General features: G+C 39.5%; 1 protein-coding gene across 1 annotated transcript in view; it reads right to left on the bottom strand.

Moving 5' to 3' along the window:
- Positions 1–21,034, bottom strand: part of LOC118223068 (xanthine dehydrogenase/oxidase-like) — a 333,979-nt gene extending 312,945 nt beyond the window's left edge. Inside the window, 6 exon segments of the mRNA XM_035409186.1 lie at positions 1,714–1,775; positions 2,718–2,844; positions 17,742–17,850; positions 18,615–18,711; positions 20,210–20,267; positions 20,830–21,034. Coding sequence (XP_035265077.1) covers positions 1,714–1,775; positions 2,718–2,844; positions 17,742–17,850; positions 18,615–18,711; positions 20,210–20,267; positions 20,830–20,889 — 513 coding nt within the window. The 5' untranslated portion in view covers positions 20,890–21,034.
- Between the last annotated feature and the right edge of the window lie 4,138 nt (positions 21,035–25,172).

Genomic DNA, 25,172 nt, shown 5'->3' with positions numbered 1-25,172 from the left:
GAGGGTAAAAAACACTGATCTCAGACCTGCTGTTTTCCTATAGTGCGTTCACGTTTTAACCAACAGATGTGGCTGGTCAACTTTCCAACAGAGCCGCCCCGCTGTAACTGTAGTTTAAAAAACATCTTAGAAATACTTTTTTTTTTTTTTAAATCCCCCATGCTTAGGCCCGGCGGGGGGTCAATTTAGGCCCGGCGGCCCGCCGGGCTTGCAATACACTGGTGGAAACCCTGGAATATATATGTCAAATTGCAGAAAATTGCACCATTATTTTCTTTTTTTCTGGGGAAGGACCCCCATGCCCCCTGCTCTAATTATGCCCCCCCAGAATTTTGGCTTGCATGACGCCCCTGGTCGCAATGGCAGGTATCAGATTCATATCATTTATTTCCACACAATGTGGCCCAAAACAGATCTGAAAATATTTAAATCCATGGGCTTTTGTCCTGTCTACACGTTGACAGCACATCTGATCTGTGCCACGTAAGCAAAAAATCTGAATTGGGTCATTTTTACCAGGCGGTGTAAACTCGGGCTAAGTTGTGAGCATGCTTCACAAAATGTTTCCTAGCTCGTAATGTATTTTGCAATGTATTTTTTGGTTTGTCATTTTGTTTTGTGAAATGTTATTGTGTTTCCAAGTGGTTGTACAGTGTTCTGTGTTGTAATTGTGTTTTGTGGATTTATATTGCGGTTTCAGATGTTATTTTTTTAAATGAAAGTTCGGTTTTCTTGGTTGTTCACGTGTTTTATGAATTGTTTTTCTGTTTTCTGAATTGTCTTGCCCTTAACAGCCACTGATGTACGCTGTAACTTTGTAAACACTTACGTTATAACTATCTTAGGCACAGCTGGTGCAACCAGCTCCAGATTGTGAAACTCAACTCATCTCCCACATTAAAAAAACAAAAAACAAAAAAAACAGCACTCTTGTCATCAATGTAAAAAAATTAATTAAAAAATACAAAATTCTCAGTAGCATTTTCCCCCTATGCCATTCCGAGCTTAGTACCTACACGGTCTGCTCTAACTGACCAACTGAAAACTAGTTAGCCCGTACAGTTTCTTGAGGAACTGTACTTTAGTAGTTATTATTTTAGTACTTTAGTATATTATGCCAGTGTAAAATGGAACCATAATGTGAACTGATGAGATTTGACAATCAGTAGCCAGCTTTAGCAACTAGTAACTAACTAGCATGATATAACAAACATATGTATTTCGTTTACATTTTAGGCATTTAGCTGACATTTATTCACAATTTGTCCAGGACAAAAAGGCTTACATTTGTAAATCACCAACATTCCAAGTAGCAATAAATAAGACTGGAATGTTTTTTTGTCTGTTTTTATTTTTTGGGAGGGGGAGGGGGAAGAGAAATACAGGATAGATAGGAGAAGATGTGGTAGAGGAGAATTGGAATCAGAGTGGAGAAGGGGGGAGGACTACCTGCTCAGCAGCAGTCTGCTGAATTAATTTTCTCATTGAATATTTTACTCAGCATTTGCAGATCAAACTGCCTCACTAGCTACGCTATGAGCAGAAAATGATGGAAGTGATGAAGGGGAAAAGATATTCATGGGGGGCAAAATATTCATATAACTGGGTTTCATGATGTGACAGAACAGTCAAGCATATAGCAGAGCAGGGCATTGATTAATGTGCAATGTGCTCATGAGGAAAAGTACAGTGCAACATTTGGAACTGACTTACTTTCGTGAAGGATTTGTACCCCTCCAGTATTGGCCTGTACCCAGTGCACCGGCACAAATTTCCTGTAAAGTAAAATGTGTGGGAAAATCAAAAAAAAAAGTCAGCTCAGACAGATTTCAGTCATATGACATAAGTGTTCCTCACCGTCCGTGGGGACACCATGCACTTGCTTCCTCTTCCTGGCAAATTTGCAAACATTCAAAATGTTTTACACCTTTTTATTATTGTCCTTACAATGCTAAGTGGTATGTTTAACCGTTTATGTCTTTTTTTGTACCCATTACCAGACTTGTGACGGTAAATTACCATTGGTCTCTTCTGAATTGACAGTTATTTGGCTTTTCCCATGCTGATGGATGACAAAGGGATTTTGTATGCTTGTTACCTTATTTTTATTCTCTAGTGAAACTGGAAGTGATGGAATGACACAATATAGTTCCTTTAGACTGAGATGAACTACATTAAGTAAAATTGTATTGCCAATTTCATTTTGTTTGATTTTAATTACAATAATTGTTAGGGGTGCTAATAATTGTGGCACCTATGGTTTTCAGAAAAAATTTGATTACTTAATAAAAAACATTAAAGCATGAGAATAAATGTATTGAAATAAAAGTATATAGTTTTCCCATATGCTTGAACATAACAGATAGATTATTATCTGTGTCATTTATATGCAGCCTTCTTTCCTTCATTGTTATTAAGGGTGCCAATAATTCTGGAGCCCACTAACTGCTGTCAAAAGATAGCATAACAGATGACGTCAGTTTATGTAGAATAAACTACATATGTAGTTACTTTATGTAGAACTCACAACTCACATCAGTTATACCACCTTGTGATAGCTGGTATGGTATGTGTATGACAATACTATGTCAGTCTTATGTCGAAGGGTCCAAGCAAAGTATTGCTTATATTTGAATGTTAATGAACCTAACTCAAACATTTTCCTACACCATTACAGGCATTTTTGCATGACTAAAGGGGTGTTGGAAGTGAGGTACCTTGAAATGCCTCCTCTATGTCCAGCACGGAGGGGTGTGGGCTGTTCCGCAGGAGGGAGTACATGGACATGACAATTCCAGGGGTACAGAACCCACACTGCGAGCCATGAGCCTTGGCAATGCGCTCCTGGACAGTGGCACAAAATTACAAAATCATTTCACAGGAAATTCCTATACAGCTCATACCCTACTCAGGAATTACACCAGACAAGTCGGCCTGTCAGTGATGGCTTGCTTCTACTGTGTATTAGGAAAGTCATCATCTATACCTACATTTAAGCATTCAGTCTGTGCATTTATCCAGATTAATTTACAGTTTATATTCGTCACACACAACCAATTTATACAAGTGGATATTTACTGAAGCAGTTCAGGCAAAGTACCTTGCTAATCTCAAGAGTTAGACCCACCCTTACCATTACACTACAGCTTTGGCGCAAACCAAAAGCAATATAATTTCACATTTCACATTTGGCAAATAAACTTATTTTGATTTCAAATCATCATTGTTTCAACATATCAGTTGTGGCATTATCCTGGAGAATTGTCATTGGATTGAAAGTTATATCAAAACAGATGAAGAAAAGAAGCAAATGAGGAGAGCTATGCCATATGTATACTATCTTTACATTCCTATCTAACAGTTAATGGATCCATATCACTTACTTGCATGAAAACACCCAGTGTATTCTTTATGTAAATGCCTGAATTGAACTTGATAATTAAATAAATCCTAATATGTAGATATAATTGCGCATTGTCATATCTATACGTTTCCACATAGAGGCTCATTGTTTTTCTTGTTATTTATGGTTGTTGCAGAAACTTGAACTCAAGGGACATACATTGGAAGTACACATTTTTCTGATCCCAATTAATAAAAGTACTAATTTGATTCCTTTATGCTATAAATCATTTCTCCAGACCTGGTTTGATTTTACTAGCTCAATCAGTTGAAGTGGTATCACTGTAACCTGGTGGGATGGCATACCTGCATCTGCAGGTATGTCATCCCACCAAGTTACAACTTGGCGGGGCAGCATTCCCCATACCTATACAACACCAAGATTTTGGCACTTTTGAGGATTTCCTACAGAAATAACCACAAATAACAACATTAAATTATTCATGTAAACAGGGAGAATTCACGAACAGCTTCACATGTCCACACAAAGCCCCAAAGGCTGATAACCAGAGGCACTGGTTATTGTGTGTGTAGGTATTCCACTGATGGGACAATGGAATCCAAGCTTCAGCAGCAGGACAACTCTGTTACATTTCCATAGAACAACCTCGAACAACCTCAGAAATCCAGCTGGCAACATAGTTTGCCATAATTTGTTACACCACACTTGGAGTATTCTGTGCAGTGTGCGACGGCCTCCAGGGAGAACCTTTCGAAAAGTTCTTTCTTGTTCTCCGACTTCTCCCTCTCAGCTATTGGCCCAAATATCACATAGTTGGTTACGTCACGGTTGAGTTCAGAGGGCTGAATTCACATGCTAATGTACGGAGAGTCAATGCCAATCTCTCTTCTGTAGAGATGGGAATTCTGTGAGTTCCCACGTTTGATGAATGGTGCTACTCGTTTCAGCAAGTCATCAAAACGCCTAGCACACATTCGGAAATAAGAGAAAGTGGACCCCCTCATCTAAACTCGCATTTGCCGAATGTACAGACAAAACTCTACATTCTTCGTCCTACTCTGATTTAGAGGGCGAACGTACCATCTTTTTCGCCCTTTTTTCTTCTTTTGCATAGCTACATAAACTAAAGCCACTTTAAACTTTTTGTTTTGTGGTGTGATCTCGCGTAGCCCTTCTCTTTATACAACCATGGCGCAGCCGCGAGATGGAGGTCTAGCTGAGATTCCAGACCCGGTTAATAGCTGCCTCGTTATTATTCATAATTACTCACGCCCCAGCGGCGTGGAGTGACTTTAAACAGTGCGGTGTTCTCACTGAGTATACCGACAACAGTGTTCGTGGACATGTTCACCGGTGGTTCTCAATCCTGAAGTTCTTTCTTCTTACTGAGTATACTGCCAGCTTACTTCCTCTCTGGTCACTTAACGATGCTGATTTGTATTTATAAAAATGCACCTTGGTTTCACCAGACACCTTTGCACTTGAACGGTTTTTTGTTTTCTTCTTTTTCTTCCCTTTGTCATGTGAAATTTTTACAGTTTATGTCCTTGTATTTTATGTTTCCATTTTTTTGTTTACTCTCCGTTTTCTTTGTCTCTCTTCTTTTCTTCATAAAATCATCCAAAACACACCCATGTACTATATCTCTGAGAGGGCCCATATCTACCCTCTCTCTCATGTGCATGTACATGCACACACACACACACACACACTTCACTCATGCTCCACACTTATGGAAGAACACTTGCCCACACATCTACCCACAAACATACCCAGACACACATGTGCATATGCCCATACACACACATAGACATGCACAAAACACAAGAACCATTCAAACAACAGATTCCCACATCCTGGCACCATAAATTCACTTAAATTTGCAACTTGGAACATCCGTGGAATTGGTTCACAGGAAAAAAGACTTAAGGTACTCAACCACATAAACAAATTACAAGCAGATACAAGAAACTCATACATCTGAATCTATCATAAATTAAGAACACCACAATTTAATCAAATCTTCTCCGCCCATTTCAACTCCAGGCAAAGAGGGGTAGCCATTTTAACACACAAAAACATTTCATTTATTTATAACGCCATCACAGATCCTGAAGGACGATTTATCATAATAAATATCACAATACACAGCAGCCCAACCACTATTGCATGTATCTATGGCCCAAATAAAGACGACTCATCCTTTTTTACATCTCTCTCCAATATGTCTGACTCCCCAATAATAATCGGAGATTTCAATACAGTCTTGAACCCATCTTTAGACAGATCTAACAATTCAAACAGTACACATAACTGCCAATCCATAGAAACAATTAAACAGTTCATGAGTGATTTTGGTCTTGGCGATGGTTGGCGATTAAAACACCCGACTGATAGAGAATTTTCATTCTTTTCACCAGTTCATCACTCCTACTTTCGCATTCTTTTTAACCAGTAACTCAATTATTTCCAAAATATCAGACATACTAATACACCCCATTGCCATTAGCGATCATGCACCCGTCTCACTCACCTGGAATATCAATCATTCTCACAAACCATCCAACAGATGGCAATTTAATACATCCTTACTTGATGACCCGACCGACTTTGATAATTATATTAAAAGAGAGTGGGCTTTCTTCCTTGAAATAAATGATTCACCGGAAATACCATCATCACTAACTTTGGGAAACAGGGAAAGCGGTATTAAGAGGAAAAATCATATCATATTCCACTCACAAGAAAAAGAAAGACAATGAACAAGACACGTACTTAGAACAAAAGATTAAAGAACTAGAGAACATCAACGCAAATAATCACACAGCACAAATCCAGAATGACCTACGGAAATACAATTTACAGTAAAATGAACACACAAATAGAAGAAATCAAATCCTCCTACAAAGACTCAGACACAAACATAGTAATAAATCTGGAAAACACCTGGCCAATCAAATCAAGCGAAACAATCTAAACGATTGTGAACTCAGCAGGGAAGAACGTGCAGACACCTGAGGAAATAAATAAGACTTTCCAAGATTTTTATACCAACTTATACTCATCAACACATAAACCAAGCCAAGAAGAAATTGACACATTCCTAACCAATATTGATTTACCACAATTTACTGAAGACCAAGCAAATGCACTTGAGAAACTGTTTACAATAACAAAATTCCACAATGCACTCAAACTCGTGCCTAACAATAGATCACCAGGACCTGATGGTTTCCCTGCTGAGTTCTATAAACACTTTTGGAATATTCTAGCTCCTGTTTTCAACAGACTAACTGCTGAAATTAAACAAAAATCCAAAATTCCCATAGACATGAACACTGCTACAATTTCTCTTTTACTAAAATCCGATAAAAAACCCACCTCCCCATCAAGCTATCGCCCCCCTTCTCTCATTAACACAGACACAAAAATCATTAGCGAAGCTCTGGCATCACATATCGACACAGTTACTTCATCTATCATCCACTCAGACCAAACTGGCTTTATTAAAGGAAGACACTCATCTAACAACCTATGTAGACTATTTAACCTAATCCATTACACATCTCACACAAACTCACCAACAGCCATAGTCTCACTGGACGCAGAAAAAGCATTTTATAAAGTAAATTTGGAATTTTTATTTTCTACACTAAAAAAAATTTTGTCTTTCTGAATCATTTATCCACTGGGTGAGGATTTTGTACACATCACCAATGGCCACGATCACCACCAATGGACTAATATCACAACGCTTTACTTTGCACAGGGGCACTAGGCAAGGATGCCCACTCTCCCCATCTTTATTTGCCATCTTCATTGAACCACTTGCAGCAGCGATCCGTCAAAAAATAAACATCACAGGAATCCAAACAAAAAATATACACCATAAGATGCAGATGACATTCTACTCTACCTACAAAATCCTTCCTCTTCATTACCCAAAACCATCCACCTCATAAACACTTTCTCTAAAATCTCAGACTGGTCTAAACCCACCATTATCCTATTCAGCCCTAATAGCTGGGATGTGGCAGTCCAAACACCACCTCTTCCTCTGCGCACTGGTAATATCACATATTTAGGAGTCAACATTTCCCCTAGGCTGTCAGAGTTAGTTAATCTCAACTTCAACCCACTTTTCAAAACAGTAGAGGACAACCTTCAGCGTTGGATGAATCTACCAATATCCCTCATAGGCAGAATTGCCTCAATCAAAATGACCATACTACCCATGATAAACTACCTATTCTCAATGATCCCCATCAAGCCTCCACCCCCCTGGTTCAAATCCCTAGACTCCATCATCACAAAATTCTACTGGAAAAACAAAACACCTAGAATCAAACTAGCCACTTTACAAAAATCCAAAACCAAAGAAGGTCCGGAAGCACCAAATTTCTCCATTACTTCATTGCCCACCAACTCCAATACATTCATAAATGGACCAATCCAAATCAATCCGACAACTCCTGGACAGACATAGAACAAACATTATGTAATGAAATCCATATATCAGACTTACTGTTCATAAACTGCTCCATCGCACACCATCCTTGTTTCAAAAACCCTACCAACCCTACCCTACAACTCTGACAGCCTGATGGAAATTTCACCAAATAACTAACATCATTCTCACCCACCAAACACACTCCCATCTGGAACAATCCTGATATCTTAGTTAACAGAAAACCACTAAACTTTTCATTCTGGGTTAGTAAAGGTATCATGCACCTCAAACATATCTTCCATAATAATACTCTGGTCTCATTCTCTCATTTGATCCAGAAGTACAGCTTTGGGCAGAATCACTTTTTAGAATATCTCCAGATTATATCTTCTATTCAGACCAAAATCAACATTAAATCATCTAACTTAGATCTTCCCCAATTAACATCAGACTTGATCAACATCACTACTAATTAAAGCCGCAGGCGGCGTTGGGAGGGGTACAAGCATTGGCACTATTGCGCCCCTATGGAGTGATTTCAAAATGGTTTTGTCCTCAGGATCATATACTTTCACCCAACATATCTACTGCATCGCCATGGATGTCTCCTAGCCACTTGGCATAAAGGCCTTTACTGTGTCGTAACACTAAAGGCTGTTTTATACTTCTGCATAGTACACGTAAAAATGGATCTGAGTAGGGGTTGTGCGGCATGTGCGACGATTGCAGACCACGGCCGCGTTGCAGACGCAGACCTCCTCAAGAAATTAAAAGCATGTAGTTAGTAACCAGTGCCCGCATACGCCGTAAAGAAGATGATTGGTTGACTGCCGACATGAGGTCACTGGTATACGGCTCTGACTAACAGGTTATAACATTTGATTCACAAAACTGATAGGTAACATTAAATATGCAACTAAAAGCGCTTTTGTCAGGTGAATGTCGTCGTTGCAACAAGTCACATCTAGCTGAGCATTTTTGTGGTCATTGGTGCAGTATTTAGTAGGTTTGAAAATATGAATGAAGGTGTTGTCTTTTGAACTATAACGGTCAGTAACAAAATCTAAATTACGTGGCATGCGCAACCTGTGCAATATGCCGCACAAATGATTTGGCCCTTCATGAGTGCCGGACACAACGGAAACTATGCAGACTACAGAAAAGTATAAAACAGCATTTAGATGGTCCGGCGTGTATGTAGAGCTGCAGTGCTTCCGCGCCGCAACTAAAATAGGTGTCAGACACATATTCCAATCCACTGCTCAGCTTAGCAGAGAATGCACATTTCAGAGCGCCTCAGAGACAGATAGAATAATAACACATAAATAGCCTACACATTTCAAATAAGAAATATGACATTGAGAAAAAACGAAACAAGATGAAATATCAACTCGCGACCTGCGTGCTGCGCGCAGAGTAGCCTACCGTATTACTCATTTAGACATTGGCAGATAAGAAAATTTTGGGTTACGCTGACCTATAAAACGCTATTCCAAAAGCAAAAAAAGACGTTATACATCGTTAGAAAGCTTATAGGCCTACTCTCACCTCCTGAATAAATGAATTGTCAATTAAGCCAAATTGTAGCCTACTAAAAAGGGAGACAACGCTGTAAGCAACAGGTGTGGTATTACGCACAGCTATTTTTGAAGGTAGCCTACCCAGGCATCACAAATGCATGTATATTTCACAAACGGATTGTCCAAGACAATGTGTGACCACTCAGTCTCAAAAGGGACATCTCTACGAGTGAAAACCAATTTTAAGATTGTATATTTATTCAATATTTAGTCCCAGATATTGACTGTAGAAGGACATGGTATCATTTTTAAAAACTTTGTCTCGTTCAGTTTGTTATTCAGTGAGCAGCATTTTCACTGCTGTATTGGCATATTTTAGGGCTAATGTCAGGTTTATCTTGTTGCTACGGAATACGATTTCTCTCAGCATAATGACGGACTCAAAGACTAAACGAACTCACCCAATATTGTCTTCAAATGGATCCATGCCAAAGAAAAGTAATGATTCATCCTCTCAAAAAGCTTTTACTAACAAACTTTTAGTAGCAAAAAACTAAATATCAACTCGCCACCGCTGCTACCGGTGTACTGCGCTCAGAGTACCAAATTATTTAGACATACTACAGACTACAGCATAAATTGCGTCTTTTGTTTATATTCAATATTAGTAATTTCAGCGAGAAACTGCAGCTGTAGACACAAGAACCGTCTGTTATGTTATGGTAGCAACGGAACGAAGCGGACTATATATGTATTACCGTCATTGTTTTATTATACCAGCGTGTTTTTGCGCGTTTGCACAGAAACTCAAAACCTATCAATAAAATGGTTTAGCTATTTCTCAGCATAAGGACAGATTCAAAGCGTAACAAACTCACCCGATACCGTCTTCAAATGGATCCATGCCAAAGAAAAGTAATTATTCATCCTCTCAAAAAGCTTTTACTAACAAACTTTTAGTAGCCTAGCATGCACTGTGGCTGGCACAGTCTTCCATTGCTTCCCCGACGTTCAGACCCTCCCCTTACTGATAAAATCTAGACCCTACGGTGTCGGATTACTTGCGTCGCCATGGATGTCTTCTAGCCGCTTGCCGTAAATAAGTTTACTAGATGTCGTAACACTTTAGATTTGGAGCTACAGCTCTTCCGCACCCCAACTAATAGAAAAGTCTAAGTGGTGGGCAAACAATATGGCGGACATAGGTGGTGCCAATGGCAAAGTTGTAGAGCACGTTCAGATGCATCGGTTGATGAAGTTTTGTGTTGATCTAACTTATGGTGTGGGAGTTATGGCCTTTTACGCATGACCCTTTGCTATAGCGCCACCATCTGGCCAACATAGGTGATTTGTACTGCCTGAGTAGTGGGGGGCCATAGGAACCCACCGACCAAATTTGGTTGCTCTAGGACTTATGGTTGCTGAGCCTCAGACACTTTTAGCGGAGAAAAATAATAATAATAACAATAATAATAATAATCCTAACAGATACAATAGGGTTCCACCAGCTTCGCTGCTTGGACCCCTAATAATAATAATAATCCTAACAGATACAATAGGGTTCCACCAGCTTTGCTGCTTGGACCCCTAATAATAATCCGAACAGATACAATAGGGTTCCACCAGCTTCGCTGCTTGGTTTTAGCGGAGAAAAATAAGAATAATAATAATAATAATAATAATAATAATAATCCGAACAGATACAATAGGGTTCCACCAGCTTCGCTGCTTGGACCCCTAATAATAATAATAATAATAATAATAATCCGAACAGATACAATAGGGTTCCACCAGCTTTGCTGCTTGGACCCATAATAATAATAATCCTAACAAATACAATAGGGTTCCACCAGCTTCGCTGCTTGGAGCCCTAATTACTGCACTCTGCTTGGAGCCAATTAATTACCGCTTGCAGTTATATTTAGTTCACAATCAAATAAGTCTCCTCCTCAGTCTATACTATCCATGTCAGTTTCACATAGGACACTAACCAACTGCTACCGGCCTTGCAGCCTCAGTAAGTGCGCAAGTGTGCTTTGTGCAGTAGTTGCTGGGAAATGCACTACACAAATGAAGCCCATTTACCATTCAGATTTGGAGATTAGGGACACTGTTTAAAACCATCTTCATTTATTGTTCCTTTTGGAAAACCTTAGGCATTTTAAATGGTGTTTAATATTTATTAAATTATTAAATATACTAGTTTAATAAATAATGTAATAATATTAAATATTTACAAAATAAATTATACCCATCAATGTTAGACTTTGGAATGTCTCATTTTAAATGTGTTTAATGTTAAATGTATTTAGCTAATTCAATTCAATTCTATTTGTATAGTGCTTTTTACAGAGAGCTGTCACAAAGACACTTTCCAGCGTAGCAAGGCAAGAGACTGAGCAAAAAGAGCAAACACCAGGACTGATCCCCAAAATAGCATGTACATGAGGTAAAAATAATTTTAAAAACTCCCAGTGGGGAGCAAACCCTCAAACGGAGAGGAATGGAATTTATCATAAATTCTACAAGGGATCTATCACAGCAAATAGAATGCGTTAAACAGGTTACAGTTGAGCTAATTTGATTGCTGTATCGACATGGACCAATCCTGAAGATAATGCTAAGTGACTAAAGGAAAAGAAACAGTGACCTGGTCACAGGCCAGGCATTTATAACAAACACACACCAGTACAAACACACCGTTTTGGCCATCTTTCAGAAAACATGTTTTGACAGTTTATTCTTCATGCCTAATCTCATGAATTCTACAGTATAATCAAATAACATATAAATTCCTAACTTGCCAAAATATAACCGTTTGCTTTAATACAATTTTTTAAATCAGCCACTTCACTTCACTGTCGTTGGAGAGAAACGAATCGTCGCCTATGCGACTTTTAGGGTGGGGTTATCGGTTTTTCTTCAACAACATGAACCAATATTTTGTATTATTCGTACAGTGCAGCTAATATACTGTATGCATTTACTGGTATGTATTGTTATGGGATGCAACATTTAATGAAAGGTGTACTCTCAAAGGCAATACATGCCAAAATGTCTCAAAATTCCATTGAGGTTGGGAACTGGAATCGACCAGGCTCATGTCCCCTTTTTGACCCTAATAAAAATAAAAAAACACCCAGCGTAAAATTGAAATGCTTTATACCTCACTGTAGACAAGATCTTGGCGAAGAAATACATGCAAAAAATTTCTTCTTCAATCGTTTAGCCGTCTAGCTATGTCAGAAAACCTAAAGGGCCTCTTCCCTGGCACAACTTGGACGAATCAGAATTGAACAATCAGGATGATGTCAAGACAGGGGTTAGCTACAATTTGAATAACATTTCATTTCAGCAATTCCAAATCCCTTCTGGGGTTATTTTGAACAAGAACGAGCACCAGTTTTTTTTGGTGCCATATCGCTTCTGAAACAGCTGTAGAAGTCCCCCAGGACACTGGCAGCATTACCAGTTTTTAAGACGTCTAAATATACGAATGTATCAATAAATAACCAATTGACATCTGAAACACTTCACATTTAATTTTTCTTGTGAAATGAGTAGTAATGCCTTCAATGTGGTTAGATTTTTTTTAATGACCCACTGATTTTAGTGAAGCATTAAGTCAGGTTTGCATAATAACTGCTGACTTCTAAAGTGAAAAACTTTGGACTGTGGGGCAGTACATTTGCTTTATAATAGTTTACCTGTGTGGCAAGAAACAAATAAAGCAGCTTTCCTCATCGATTTGGACATTACTACAACTAACTTCACGATAAATCATGAAGTTATTCATGCATCAATGTGTGCGCAGCCTTGAATGAGCAATTGGAAGTGTAAATCAGACAGTAGCTGAAATTTTTTTTTTTTTTTTTTTTTTTTTTAAGTGGAGTTCAGGGACCTTCCAGCAAGCGGGGTACATATAGCCTGCACATTTCCCCAAAATGAACATAAGTGTGTTCCGCCCTGTATTTGCAAACCTATATTGGGCTATTTTCCTCAGTGCTGAGTTTCAAATGTGCTTTATGAATGGGCCTAATTAAGTGTGTTTGGTTTCACCCATAATCAAAGAGGTCTTTGATTAATTTTATTTATATTTAGTTTCAATTGCCATAGCGCACTCTGAAGAAATTGTTTTCATAGGATAAACCTAAAATTTTCCCACTTTCAATTGTGGAATAGCATAGCCCGTGTGACATCTCATTCTTTGAATTTCACCTAAACACCAGGGGTTCCGAAACTCCTGGGGCACCTCTGAGTGCTGGTTTTCGTACCAACCAGTCACAATCCCAAAATTTTAAACTGTAATTTTTTCTTAATTAGGTACTTTTCATATTTAGAAGGATTATTTACCCTCTTAACCCCTTTGTGCATATGCCAAATCTGGGCAATCCCCTATTTAAGGCTTTATAACTGGACATGAGCATCACAGAGACTTGGAAAATGGCGCAAGCCACTTGTATCAGTTACAATACTACAACATTTGATTATTTCTACCTAAATAAAAATAACATTATCTTGGTGAAAATACGAAAAATATACTGATCTGTCAGTATTTAATTTGAAATTAAATACTGACAGATCATGTACACAACACGTAGAACTAAACACATCCTGGATCTTAAACTCCTTGACCACAAGTGTGCAAAACCTGAGGGTGATATGCAAAACTACTGAAGTAAAAAGTAAGCTCAGGAACTGGACTGTTGTTGCTTTGGTCACACCAATGGGAGGGGCTCAGAACAAAGCATGCCCCACTCAAGCAGATCAATACTGTCATAGGCTACTACAGACAACAGAGCCCAATGGTGAAAAATGGTTAAACATAGGAGTAGCTGCAGTTTCAGAAAATGGCAAAATCCAAATTTAACTTAGTGAGAGCTCAACAAAAAGAACGAATCCTTAGATGGAGGCAAGTCAGTTCCTTCCGTTCACTAAAAAGATTTGTTCAAAAGGAAAGAATCATTCACAAATGACACACCACTAATCCAAAATGTCTAAATTGAGCATTTCTGTAATACATAGCATAATCATTTCACAACAATTCAACTGCTTTGACTTATGAAATTCACTTTTGTATCATATTCAAGTGGGAATTACCATCATTTTATAAGTATAGGGGTCTAAAATATCTAGGGGTCTAAACACCGCTCCAAAAATTAATAAAATGCTTTTTGTCCATTATAAAGCATATAAATTTGGCCATTATGATGCTTTAAGATGAAACATTAAATCACATTGAAAAATAATTCACGAATTGTGACTACACAGTGTTACACTTACCTAAATATGTAATAATTCACTATTGTATGTTTTTCTGTACTCTACAGTATGTAATCTTTCGTTGCATGGAGATGGGACAACATTTTACAAATATTACCATTTATGATCACAAGGGAAATTTCACATTCACCTAGCACACAATAAGTTTTAATGAGTATTTCCCATGCCCTAAGTGCCAGTTATAGCCCATGGAGATACTAATATCCCACGTTATATACAGTAAAATAATATTCCGCCATCAGAAATAGGTTTGGGATTTTTGGGCTTCACAGAAAATCAGTGCAAATATAACATCACTGAGCCACCTATGAACACCTACATTACAGCACGTGAAATCCCTGCATTAGAGAATAGCACAAACCTCTTAAATTTCATTGTGAGTGGTATGAGATCTAACAAAGCAGGCCATTACACTGCATTGACACTGCACAGTGTACGCTAATGATACCACTATACAAACAGCTAGGCCTGTTAGTTAGCCCCCAATTCAAAAGTTTTGAGCATTATTAGCAAAGGCTAACTGTTGTCTCTTAGGGCCAATGCAAATGTAACAATATCAAAAATGACAAATAACTGAAATCTTACAAGTAGTAATACATACATTTTCATATGCATCCTGGCTAGACCTCATGCTTCCTCGTCTTTAGACCCACTCCCCAGAGAATTTGCTTTAGCTATGCAGAGAAGTTGGCAAAACGAGTAAAATCAAACAATCAAAGGAAATAAACGATTATCTTGCAACGAGCGCTTGTATATTTCTGCATAATGTTACAGCTTACTGCACAACACTGATGAAGCAACAGTTCAAAAGCGTGGGGCTGAGTCCATCTAAAAAATTAAAAAGAATAAATAAAATGAGATGCACGTGGGTCTGAGCCAGTCTAAAAAATGTAAATAAATAAAATGTGACATGTGAAACGCTGTTGGAAAGTTTATACTGTCCTGCACTGGACAAAAGAGGTATTAATCAAACCAGAAGGAAATGAACAGAGTTACACTGGGCCTAAACTGCTAGTGGTGTTTTGCACATGGACATTGTATATACCTACCCCTGCTTTCTTTTTGCGTATTTATTTTTCAAACTCAAGACAATAAATGATCGATCTTAAGAGACATCTCCACGTATGAAATTAGTGGAAAGTAGGGCTGTGCCCGACTCAGAATTTTCTTAGTCGAATCGGATTCGGCAGTTCAATATGACGATTTGTTTTATATATAAAGGTCCATCAGACTTTCTGGAAAAATAGTAGGCCTACATTCAGTGCTGATTTAGACCACGTTAATATAGTCAAGTGCAACAGAGTCATATGAACATCTTTTTGAGCATTTAAAAATCAATAAATCCATTAAGACAACTGTATATGACGCCAGATGGCTGATCTGAATTGCCGACAATGCATTAGCCTGCGTGCGGATTTGTCGGAATCATGTGTCGGAATAATGAGACAGTACACAGGTATTTCTGGTTAAACCTAGCTCTTATAACTTCTTTATTTTGCTTTAAACATTAAAAATGAACAAACAAATGAAACGGTTTAAATAAATTCATGGTATTGTGCGCTTTGAAATAACTGAGATATCTTCTTCAACAGGATAGGGGCCTAGGCTACTTCTTTATTTCTCTTTAAATATAAGAAGCCTAATATAGGCCTACACATCTAAAACAAACATGTAAAATAAATTAACAAATGAAGCAATTTAAGATTTGAATTATTTTAGTTTAAAATAATGTGTTTGTATACAACAGTTTAAATAAACGGTATTGTCAGCCTTGAAATTCAACAAGACTCTCTCTCTTAAATACAAAAAAGTAATATATAAATCTAAATACACGTGTAAAATAATAAATTAACAAACTAAGCAATTTAAGATTAGACTTATTTTAGATGAAAATGAATGCAAACGGTTTAAATAAATTCACGGCATTGTCCGCTCTGAAATAACTGACATCTCCTCAAAAGAATATTCTATTTCTGTAGACCATTTCCCTTTAAACACAGCCTAAAAATAACTAATAAATCTAAACCAAGTGTAAGAGCCTAAATAATCAAATTAAACACAAATTTGGATTAGCCTATAATTACTTAAGATGAAAAAGCAAACGTTAGTATTCAGGCTTTTCCGACACAACAAAATAAATAGGCCTATAAAATGAATGATTTAATGAGAGTGGTCTTACTTTCCCCAAGCTATGCAGTGTTCTTCAGGTTTCGGCTTCTCCCTCCAGTTTTCCGCGCATGTTATCACGTGAAATTTCAAGCACGCGCAGGTTACAAGAATATAAACACTAAATTTATAATTCCCTTTATTTTGTTTATAATTCAATATTGTAATATAACCACTGTCCATTTTTGTAAGATTCTATAATGATGTATTCCGGTATTGTAATTCAAATTGACGGTCTTAAAAAATTATTATTTTTTTTTTTTTAAACTGACTGCTCGACTCAAAGAATCTCAGTCGACTGAGGGGTCTCTGGCAGATAATTCGAATCGTCGACTTTCAGGGGGCAGCCCTAGTGGAAAGATTCACCACTGTATCGGCATACCTTCGGGTTATTCTTATGATAATTTGAAAAAGAAATCCAAGCGAGACTCCCGTATGATCAAGGGATTTGGTCATATTGGTACAAACATTCTCTTTATTTCCAGCTTTGAACTACATATGTACTGTATATAATTTTGGAGATAAGAGTTTAAGACAGTGGGGATTCTACAAAATGTCCTGGAGTTACAGAAAAAACGATGTAAGAGCTTAAAAAAAAGTGTTCAACAACCTAATTAGGAGCCTGTTGATTCACCTCAGAATTTAATTTGATCAATTTGAGTTACCCATTATATAATTGTTTGCTATAAGCACAATATGCACATAGGATTTTTATTTTCCATGGCATTCATAGCTATTTCTGACAATGTGGCCCTAGAGCACAGCTTGTTAAAATTCCGAGATTGCAACTGTGGTTAGAACAAAAACCAGCATACACGGGATCCTCAAGACTGAGGTTGGAAAGCGCTGGAACAAATATGACAAATAATCATTTGACCAAAACTTTTCCAAATATCAAGTAATTACTTCAACTGCTGTTCAGAGCATGAGGGGGAGGTTCTATGATCACAGTTATCACCTGAACTGGGTGAAGCTTAGTGGCCACACTCCCAATGCCCTCAACAGTCGTAACAGCACAGTGGTGGAGGGAACAGATTGGAGCCAGACAGGCATTTACAGAGTGGTGACTGAAATGAGGTTATTAAGGACTTGAAACCAAGCAGCAGACAGTTTAACTGCAGATTATATAAAGCTACACACAAGGGCATATAATTGATTACATGCCACTAATGGCATTCAGGGGTGTTGAAAATCCACACCATAGAGAACAGAGATTCTGACCTGCTTTGCTGAGGCATAGAATTAGTTTGACGGAAAAATGCATCATTTGCCATTTAAAAGTCATGCTTTTGGATTTACAAGGCTGGATGCACATGGAAGGCCTTGGTTATTCCACTAACTGCTTGAGCTTTATTCATAACCATGTGGTGATTGGTATGCTTTACATTAAGATTTTCCCATGATCTTGTTAAAAGAAGTGTATATTCAGGATAAATCGTAATAAAGATACTAGCCATTTCATCTGACATTCAGAATAAGAAATATGGGAATGCCTGAGGAGTTTCCAACTTCCAAGTTTATAGCTGTCCTTTCTTCTATTATACCTATAAAAAAGGTATTTAACTTGAACTTCTTTAATAAATACTCAACTGTGTGAATGTACAATGTACAGAACTTCAAACATGTTTCCCCAAATAAGAGGAAAACACCACAATTCTTCTACTTGTAAATAAATATGGCAACTTATGGCCGTGCACTTAATCCTACCCCAAATTTGATGTTATGATTTTTTTATGGTGGGACAGGGAGAAATCCAAGAAGCCTAGATTATTGTTCTGGTTTAGTTTGGTGAAGAATCTTGCGCTGCACTACACAGTTTGTTGAAGGATACACAATCCGGTTCTGGCATCGGTGAAACTTGGACACCATCACAGTACAGGCCCCACAGCCACCTTCTGCACACCCGAGCTTAGTTCCGGTAAGACCCACTGATAATCAGGATGTTAAAGATATTGACTTGTGAAACTCATTTATAATATAAAGCAATGCAAAGTCTCTAGCAGGAGGAAGTTTGTATCATTCAAAACACAAACATATGAGAACAAAATATCTGAAAATGTGTGAAAATAAAAGCATACTATCATCTTTACTGCTAAAGCCAAACTTCAATAATCTTTAACCAGAATAAATGCTGCTGAAGCAGGATTGAGTCATAGCTGCTGCAACCCCCAAAGATAATTAAACAGACCGCAAGGCCGTTGACCTGGATTAAAAGTGGATGTCTGATCTTGTGAGAAAGACAGTTTAAGGAACAGCAGAGTACAAAATTGTTTCAGATTATATACACTACAAATTTCAAATGACATTCCGTTTTTGTTCAAACTTATCTAACGCTCAGCGTTTTGCAGCTAGTGTGACTCAAACAAAAGAAAGCCATTATAACCATTGTTTAGAAATGATTACAAATGGGTGCATGCAATGAGGTAATGGTCAACATGTTAAATGAGATTAAAAGCAGTCCAGCGTCATTTGGCATGCCTCCCTTTAAACTTAACATTACAGCCATTTAGCAGATGCTTTTATCCAGAGCAACTTACACAACTCTTACATAGCGTTTACATTGCATCCATTTATACAGCTGAATATATACTGAAGCAATGCAGGTTAAGTACCTTGCTCAGGGGTAAAATGGCAGTGTCCTACCTGAGAATCTAACCTGAGACCTTTAGGGTTACAGTAGCAGTTCCTTACCAATTATACTACACTGCCGCCCACTTAACTACTAGGCTTTTGACTTTCGTGAAGTATGCATTTCTAACAAAGAGCTAAACACAGAAATTAACAGGGAAGAATTCTCTGTGGCCATTACCACTAAACTACCCGCAAGACAAGCTACTGATGCAAGAGCAGATACATTGAGTTATGCTTATGATATGAAGCCGTAAAGCAGGACACAAATATCAATAGGGTGTTCCTTATTCAGCCCAGATGGTTAAGATTGATATTGCCTCACCATCATATGGCCAAGCCTTTTTTTAAAGCTTTACCTTGGGTAAACAAACTGGAGCAAAGTAGAAAGAATATCAATGTATTGCAAAAAAATACTTTTTTCAAGTATTTAGCAAAAAAAAAAAAAAAAAAAAAAAAAAGTTGTTACAGGACATGTCAACACATTTTGAAGGCAATGTAAATACATTTAAGCAAACAGGACAAAGTACAACATACGCCATAATGCCCACGGGTAAAAGTCCTAAATCATGTTTGGTGAAATTTTAAAAGCCCTTGCCTGTCCTACAACAGAACAAGCAGAGAGTTTCCTTACCCCCTCAAGTAAATTTGAATAAACTTTGATCAACGATTAACTTGACCAGAAAGATATAGGCTACATTCTAGAATAAAGCACTAGGTATATCCACTGAATTTCTCTCAAATACCCTAAAACCAGTTTCCATCAGCCCCCTTGGGAATAAAAAAAGAATAGGATACATGTTCTTCTGAGGTATGTCAGGAGAGTCATCTCTGGCTCCGCATTTCTCTCCACAATCTGAAAAGAAATAAACTACTTCAATGAAAGACTTGTTTATGACCACTTTTAAGCGTTGGTCTTTCTGATGGCAGAAGCACAAAGAATCATCTCAATCGCACATCGCGGGAAGCACACACGGAAAAATGTAAAGAATAATATGCACATGAGATCGCATCGTTCTGTACGTTTTGAAGAGTAGTGTCCGCCAATAGTTACACATCAGACAGACATGGAAACGGCACAGTACCTAAAACTGAAAACTACAATAAATAACGTCAATGTTATAACCAGTTGTTAGCCTACGTCGCTATCAAAGGCAGTGGATCTACGCCATATGCACCAATCCACAAATGGAGGAAAACATCGCATCAGTCCTCATATCACAGTTAAGTACAATAAAAGGTACGTAAAGTAAAAAAAACGATACCGGTTTAGTTCATGTTGCATAAGATTAGTTTTCCCGTTATGTTGCATATAATAAAATAAGCACGTACGCTACCTACATGGTTAAATAGATTAAGTTAACAGAACAGTTATACATAGGGTATTCAAATCAAACCGATGGAATACAAGCGCGTACCTTCTTCCCATTCACAAAGAAAACTAATTCGTCTCCAAAGGAATCCAAAACCATGGACATTTTGGCGATGATATGGTTTGAAATGTTCAATCGTGTACAGTTCACGGCGACAAACACAGATAAAGCGTGTCTTGCTGTGTCCTGGTTTTAAACTCACTCCTTTCACCGCGATTGGTTTGTTCTTACAAAATGCTGCACGTGACGGAACCATAAAGAGGACCCGAGTACTGTGATAGGACCTATTTGTACGGTCTATGGATAGGACCGAGAGGGCGGGAGGAGCCAAAATGGTGAAGCGCAAAATGAGATTGGAAACAACCTCAACGGCACACGCTGAGGAAAAAAATATGGAGGACCAAAAAAAAAAAACATACATACATACAGAAATAAATGAATACGGAAATATATTAATTAAGTAATCAAATACATAGAAATAAATAAATATGTAAATATAAGCCCTGACCCTTGCCTACACTGCAGACAACAGGACAGCCCCCATCCACTTGAAGGACATGATTCGATCCTATGTGCCTGCTCGACCACTCCGCTCTGCAGCAGCAGGGCACCTTGTACCCCCTCCCACCCGACCAAAGGGATCACAGAGCTTCTCCACCCTAGCTCCCCAGTGGTGGAACGAACTCCCCATCCCTCTTCGAACCTCCCCCTCACTACCCATCTTCCGCTGTGGCCTGAAGACTCATCTCTTCAGACTATACCTGGACTAACTACCACCACGCTGTATATTTCACTCTAAATCCCCCCCCCCCCCTTCCATGACACTTGTTACATGCTGCCCCATCCCAGCACTTTTTGGTAATTTGTATTTGTCCTAATACTGTAGCTTGTTCTTCTGCCTAGTTGGCTTTGCAGATGTTAGGCCTGAATAGTGTTCACTGTGTGAACTAAACTGTGTTCTTGGCTAGAAATAGCTGTACAAAATAAGTATTGTACCTTATCGAACCTGTGTTTAGTAGTTGTCTATGACCATGAAATGCACTTTTTGTACGTCGCTTTGGATAAAAGCGTCTGACAAATAAATGTAATGTAATGTAATGAAATGAATTAATCAATAAATAAATCCGAATTTCTTGAGTATTTATTTATTTTAAATTTTGGCATTTTTTTAATCTTCAATAATGGGATTATATCTTACTATTACAATCACCCCAAGGGATATTTTACATTAATCGAACACATATCAGCACAGAGTAAATCAGAATCTCATAAAAATCTAAAACTCATTCATTCAAACTGGCTAAATCTAGGCCTGCCATTATATCAAAATGATGCCAAGTTACTGTGCTACAAACTATATAGGCTATCTTGCCTCACCTAAATTAAATAAGCTGTATTCCAAATCAATGCTACCTAATGTTTTCTAAATTGTTTCAAGTCACTTGGCCTTGTGTGTATAAGCATATAGTACATGAACAGGCCAAATATATGTGTGGACGGGTTTGTAAGAGTCAAGATTGATTGAATAGGCTTGAATATGTGAAATTTGTATCAGTATGTATTTAGCTGCCCAGCTTTTCTGTTGTGTGAATGATTGTATTTTTCTTGGTCTAAATATCTGTTCGTAAATGTGAATGTTACATGCTGCGAGAGACATGTCCCCATGGAGATAATGAAGTATTGTATGAATGTACAGTTGAAGTCAAAAGTTTACATACATCTTAGCCAAATCCATTTAAACTCAGTTTTTCACAATTCCTGACATTTAATGTTTGTACAGACGAACGTGGTACCTTCAGGCGTTTGGAAATTGCTCCCAAGGATGAACCAGACTTGTGGAAGTCCACAATTTTCTTTCTGAGGTCTTGGCTGATTTATTTTGATTTTCCCATAGTGTCAAGCAAACAGGCACTGAGTTTGAAGGTCGGCCTTAAATTACATCCACAGGTACCTCCAATTGACTCAAATAATGTCAATTAGCCTATCAGAAGTTTCTAAAGCCATGACATCATTTTCTGGAATTTTCAACTGTATGTACTTCAATGGTATGTACAATATTTATTTTACATGCAGTATTTATTGTAAGTAGCTAATTAGTACATTTAGTAAAATCAGCTTGACAACCAAGTATAAAGATATGTTTTCTAGAGGAATATGCATTCTGTAGGTGTTCACCAGCAGTTTTGTACATTCATTTAAATGCCTTGCATGAGGCAATTTGAGGTATGTGACACTTTGATGTGACAAAGTATAAATTACATTGTAAAGCCCTATTCGCACGGGACTAGTATTACCTGGGGACCTCATGTTATTTAGAAATATGCAGGACTCAGAGACAGCAGTTTGATGGAATTCAGGAAAGGGGTTTTATTGAGTACACGGCAGAGGGTGGTAGGGACCAGGGCAGACTTGGGACAGGGACCGTGAGGGTTGGTGAGGAGGTCCGGGATCCGGCTTGGCGTGGCGCTGAACGGGATGCGGTAGAAACCCGGGCAGGCTTGGAGCAGGGACCGTGAGGGTTTGTGAGGAGGTGGTCCGGGATCTGGCTGGGCGTGGCGCTGGACGGGATTCCCCCGGTTTCGGCGGCGGAGCTGGACTGGGGACTGGGAGGCCGGCGAAGGACGGGCTGGACCGGGAGGTTGGAGCTGGGGAGGTAAACTGGGGAGAACAAGGGAACACAAAACGAGACGCGACGAAGACAACCACGTAGGTTCGACAGACAGGGGAACACTGAACAAAGTGCATGAACCGAACTCAGTGGCCGAAAGAACAGTGCAATGTAAGGGAAACGAAGGAGGTGCAGAGAATCAGGGTACGGAAAATAGAACTAGGCTTGGGTTATACGCGGATTGCGTGGTGCGAAGCTAGGCGACAAATCAATGATCTGGCAAGGGGCGAAACAAAAAGCATGACTTTATAATCTGGTACTAATTAGAACTAATAAGTGAGGGTGTGAGGAATGCGACCTGAACGAGTGAGAAAATGGCTGAAGGCTGGAAGTCATTAAGGAGTGCATGGGGAAAGGTCACGCCCACCCTGTGGGGAAAAGCAAAGACATGGTGAGGAACACAAAAGCACAAGGAACATAAATAACAGGAACACAAGGAAATCAACATGACAACCGAAACACGGGGGCATGACAGTACCCCCCCCTCAACGGACGCCTCCTGGCGGCCCACAAGGCTTGTCAGGGTGGGTACGATGGAAGTCCCGAATGAGGGAGGGATCAAGGATAAGTCGAGGGGAGATCCAGCTCCGTTCCTCTGGACCGTAGCCTTCCCAGTCCACCAGATACTGGTAGCCTCGGCCCCTGCGGCGCACATCCAGTAGCCGTTGGACTGTGTAGGCAAGGTGGCCATCGATAACTCGAGGGGGTGGGGGGGGAACAGCTGGAGGGCACAGACTGCTGCTGGACACAGGCTTCAGTTGGGAGACATGGAAGGTGTTGTGAATCTTTAGGGATGGTGGTAGTCTCACCTGGACTGCGGAAGGGTTGATGATGCGTGAGATCTTGAAAGGTCCTATGTAGCGGGGCTGGAGTTTTTTGGATTCCACCTGCAGTGGGATGTCCCGGGTAGAAAGCCAGACCTCCTGACCCGGTTGGTAGTCCGGAGCGGGGGTCCGGCGACGGTCAGCTAAGCGTTGGTTATGTTTGGAGGAGCGAAGCAGGGCGGCGCGGGTGTTCTTCCAGACCTTGTGGCATCTGTGTATGTGGGCTTGGACGGACGGGACAGCAACCTCCTCCTCCTGGGCCAGGAACAGTGGTGGCTGGTACCCTAGGGAGACCTCGAAAGGGGATAGGCCGGTAGCAGAACAGGTGAGCGAATTGTGGGCATATTCTACCCACGGTAAAAACTTACTCCAAGAGGATGGGTTGCGGCTGGTCATACATCGCAGGGCCGTGCCCAGGTCTTGATTTGCCCTCTCTGTTTGCCCATTAGTCTGGGGATGGTACCCAGAAGACAGACTCACCGACGCCCCCAAGGCATGGCAGAAGGTCTTCCAGACCTGGAACGCAAACTGAGACGATGTCTGCGGGGATCCTGTGGAGGCGCACTACCTGTGCCACCAGCAGGTCTGCAGTTTCACGGGCTGTGGGAAGTTTAGGGAGCGACACGAAGTGAACTGCTTTCGAAAAGCGGTCCACAATCGTGAGGATGACTGTTACCTTCCGAGGGGGGGAGACCGGTCACAAAATCCATCCCAATGTGGCTCCACGGCTGACCCGGGACAGGCAGGGGACGAAGAAGGCCGGCCGGAGCTTGGTGGGAAGATTTGCTGCGGGCGCAGTCGGTGCAGGCGAGGATGAAGGCCCGGGCATCCGCCTCCATGGATTCCCACCAGAAGCTGCGCTTTAGGAGGGATAGGGTGCACCGGATGCCCGGATG

This window comes from Anguilla anguilla, chromosome 1, assembly GCF_013347855.1.
Source record: "Anguilla anguilla isolate fAngAng1 chromosome 1, fAngAng1.pri, whole genome shotgun sequence".
Taxonomy (NCBI): domain Eukaryota; kingdom Metazoa; phylum Chordata; class Actinopteri; order Anguilliformes; family Anguillidae; genus Anguilla; species Anguilla anguilla.
The sequence above is the reverse complement of the archived record's forward strand: the minus strand, read 5'-3'. Positions and strand labels throughout refer to the sequence as shown.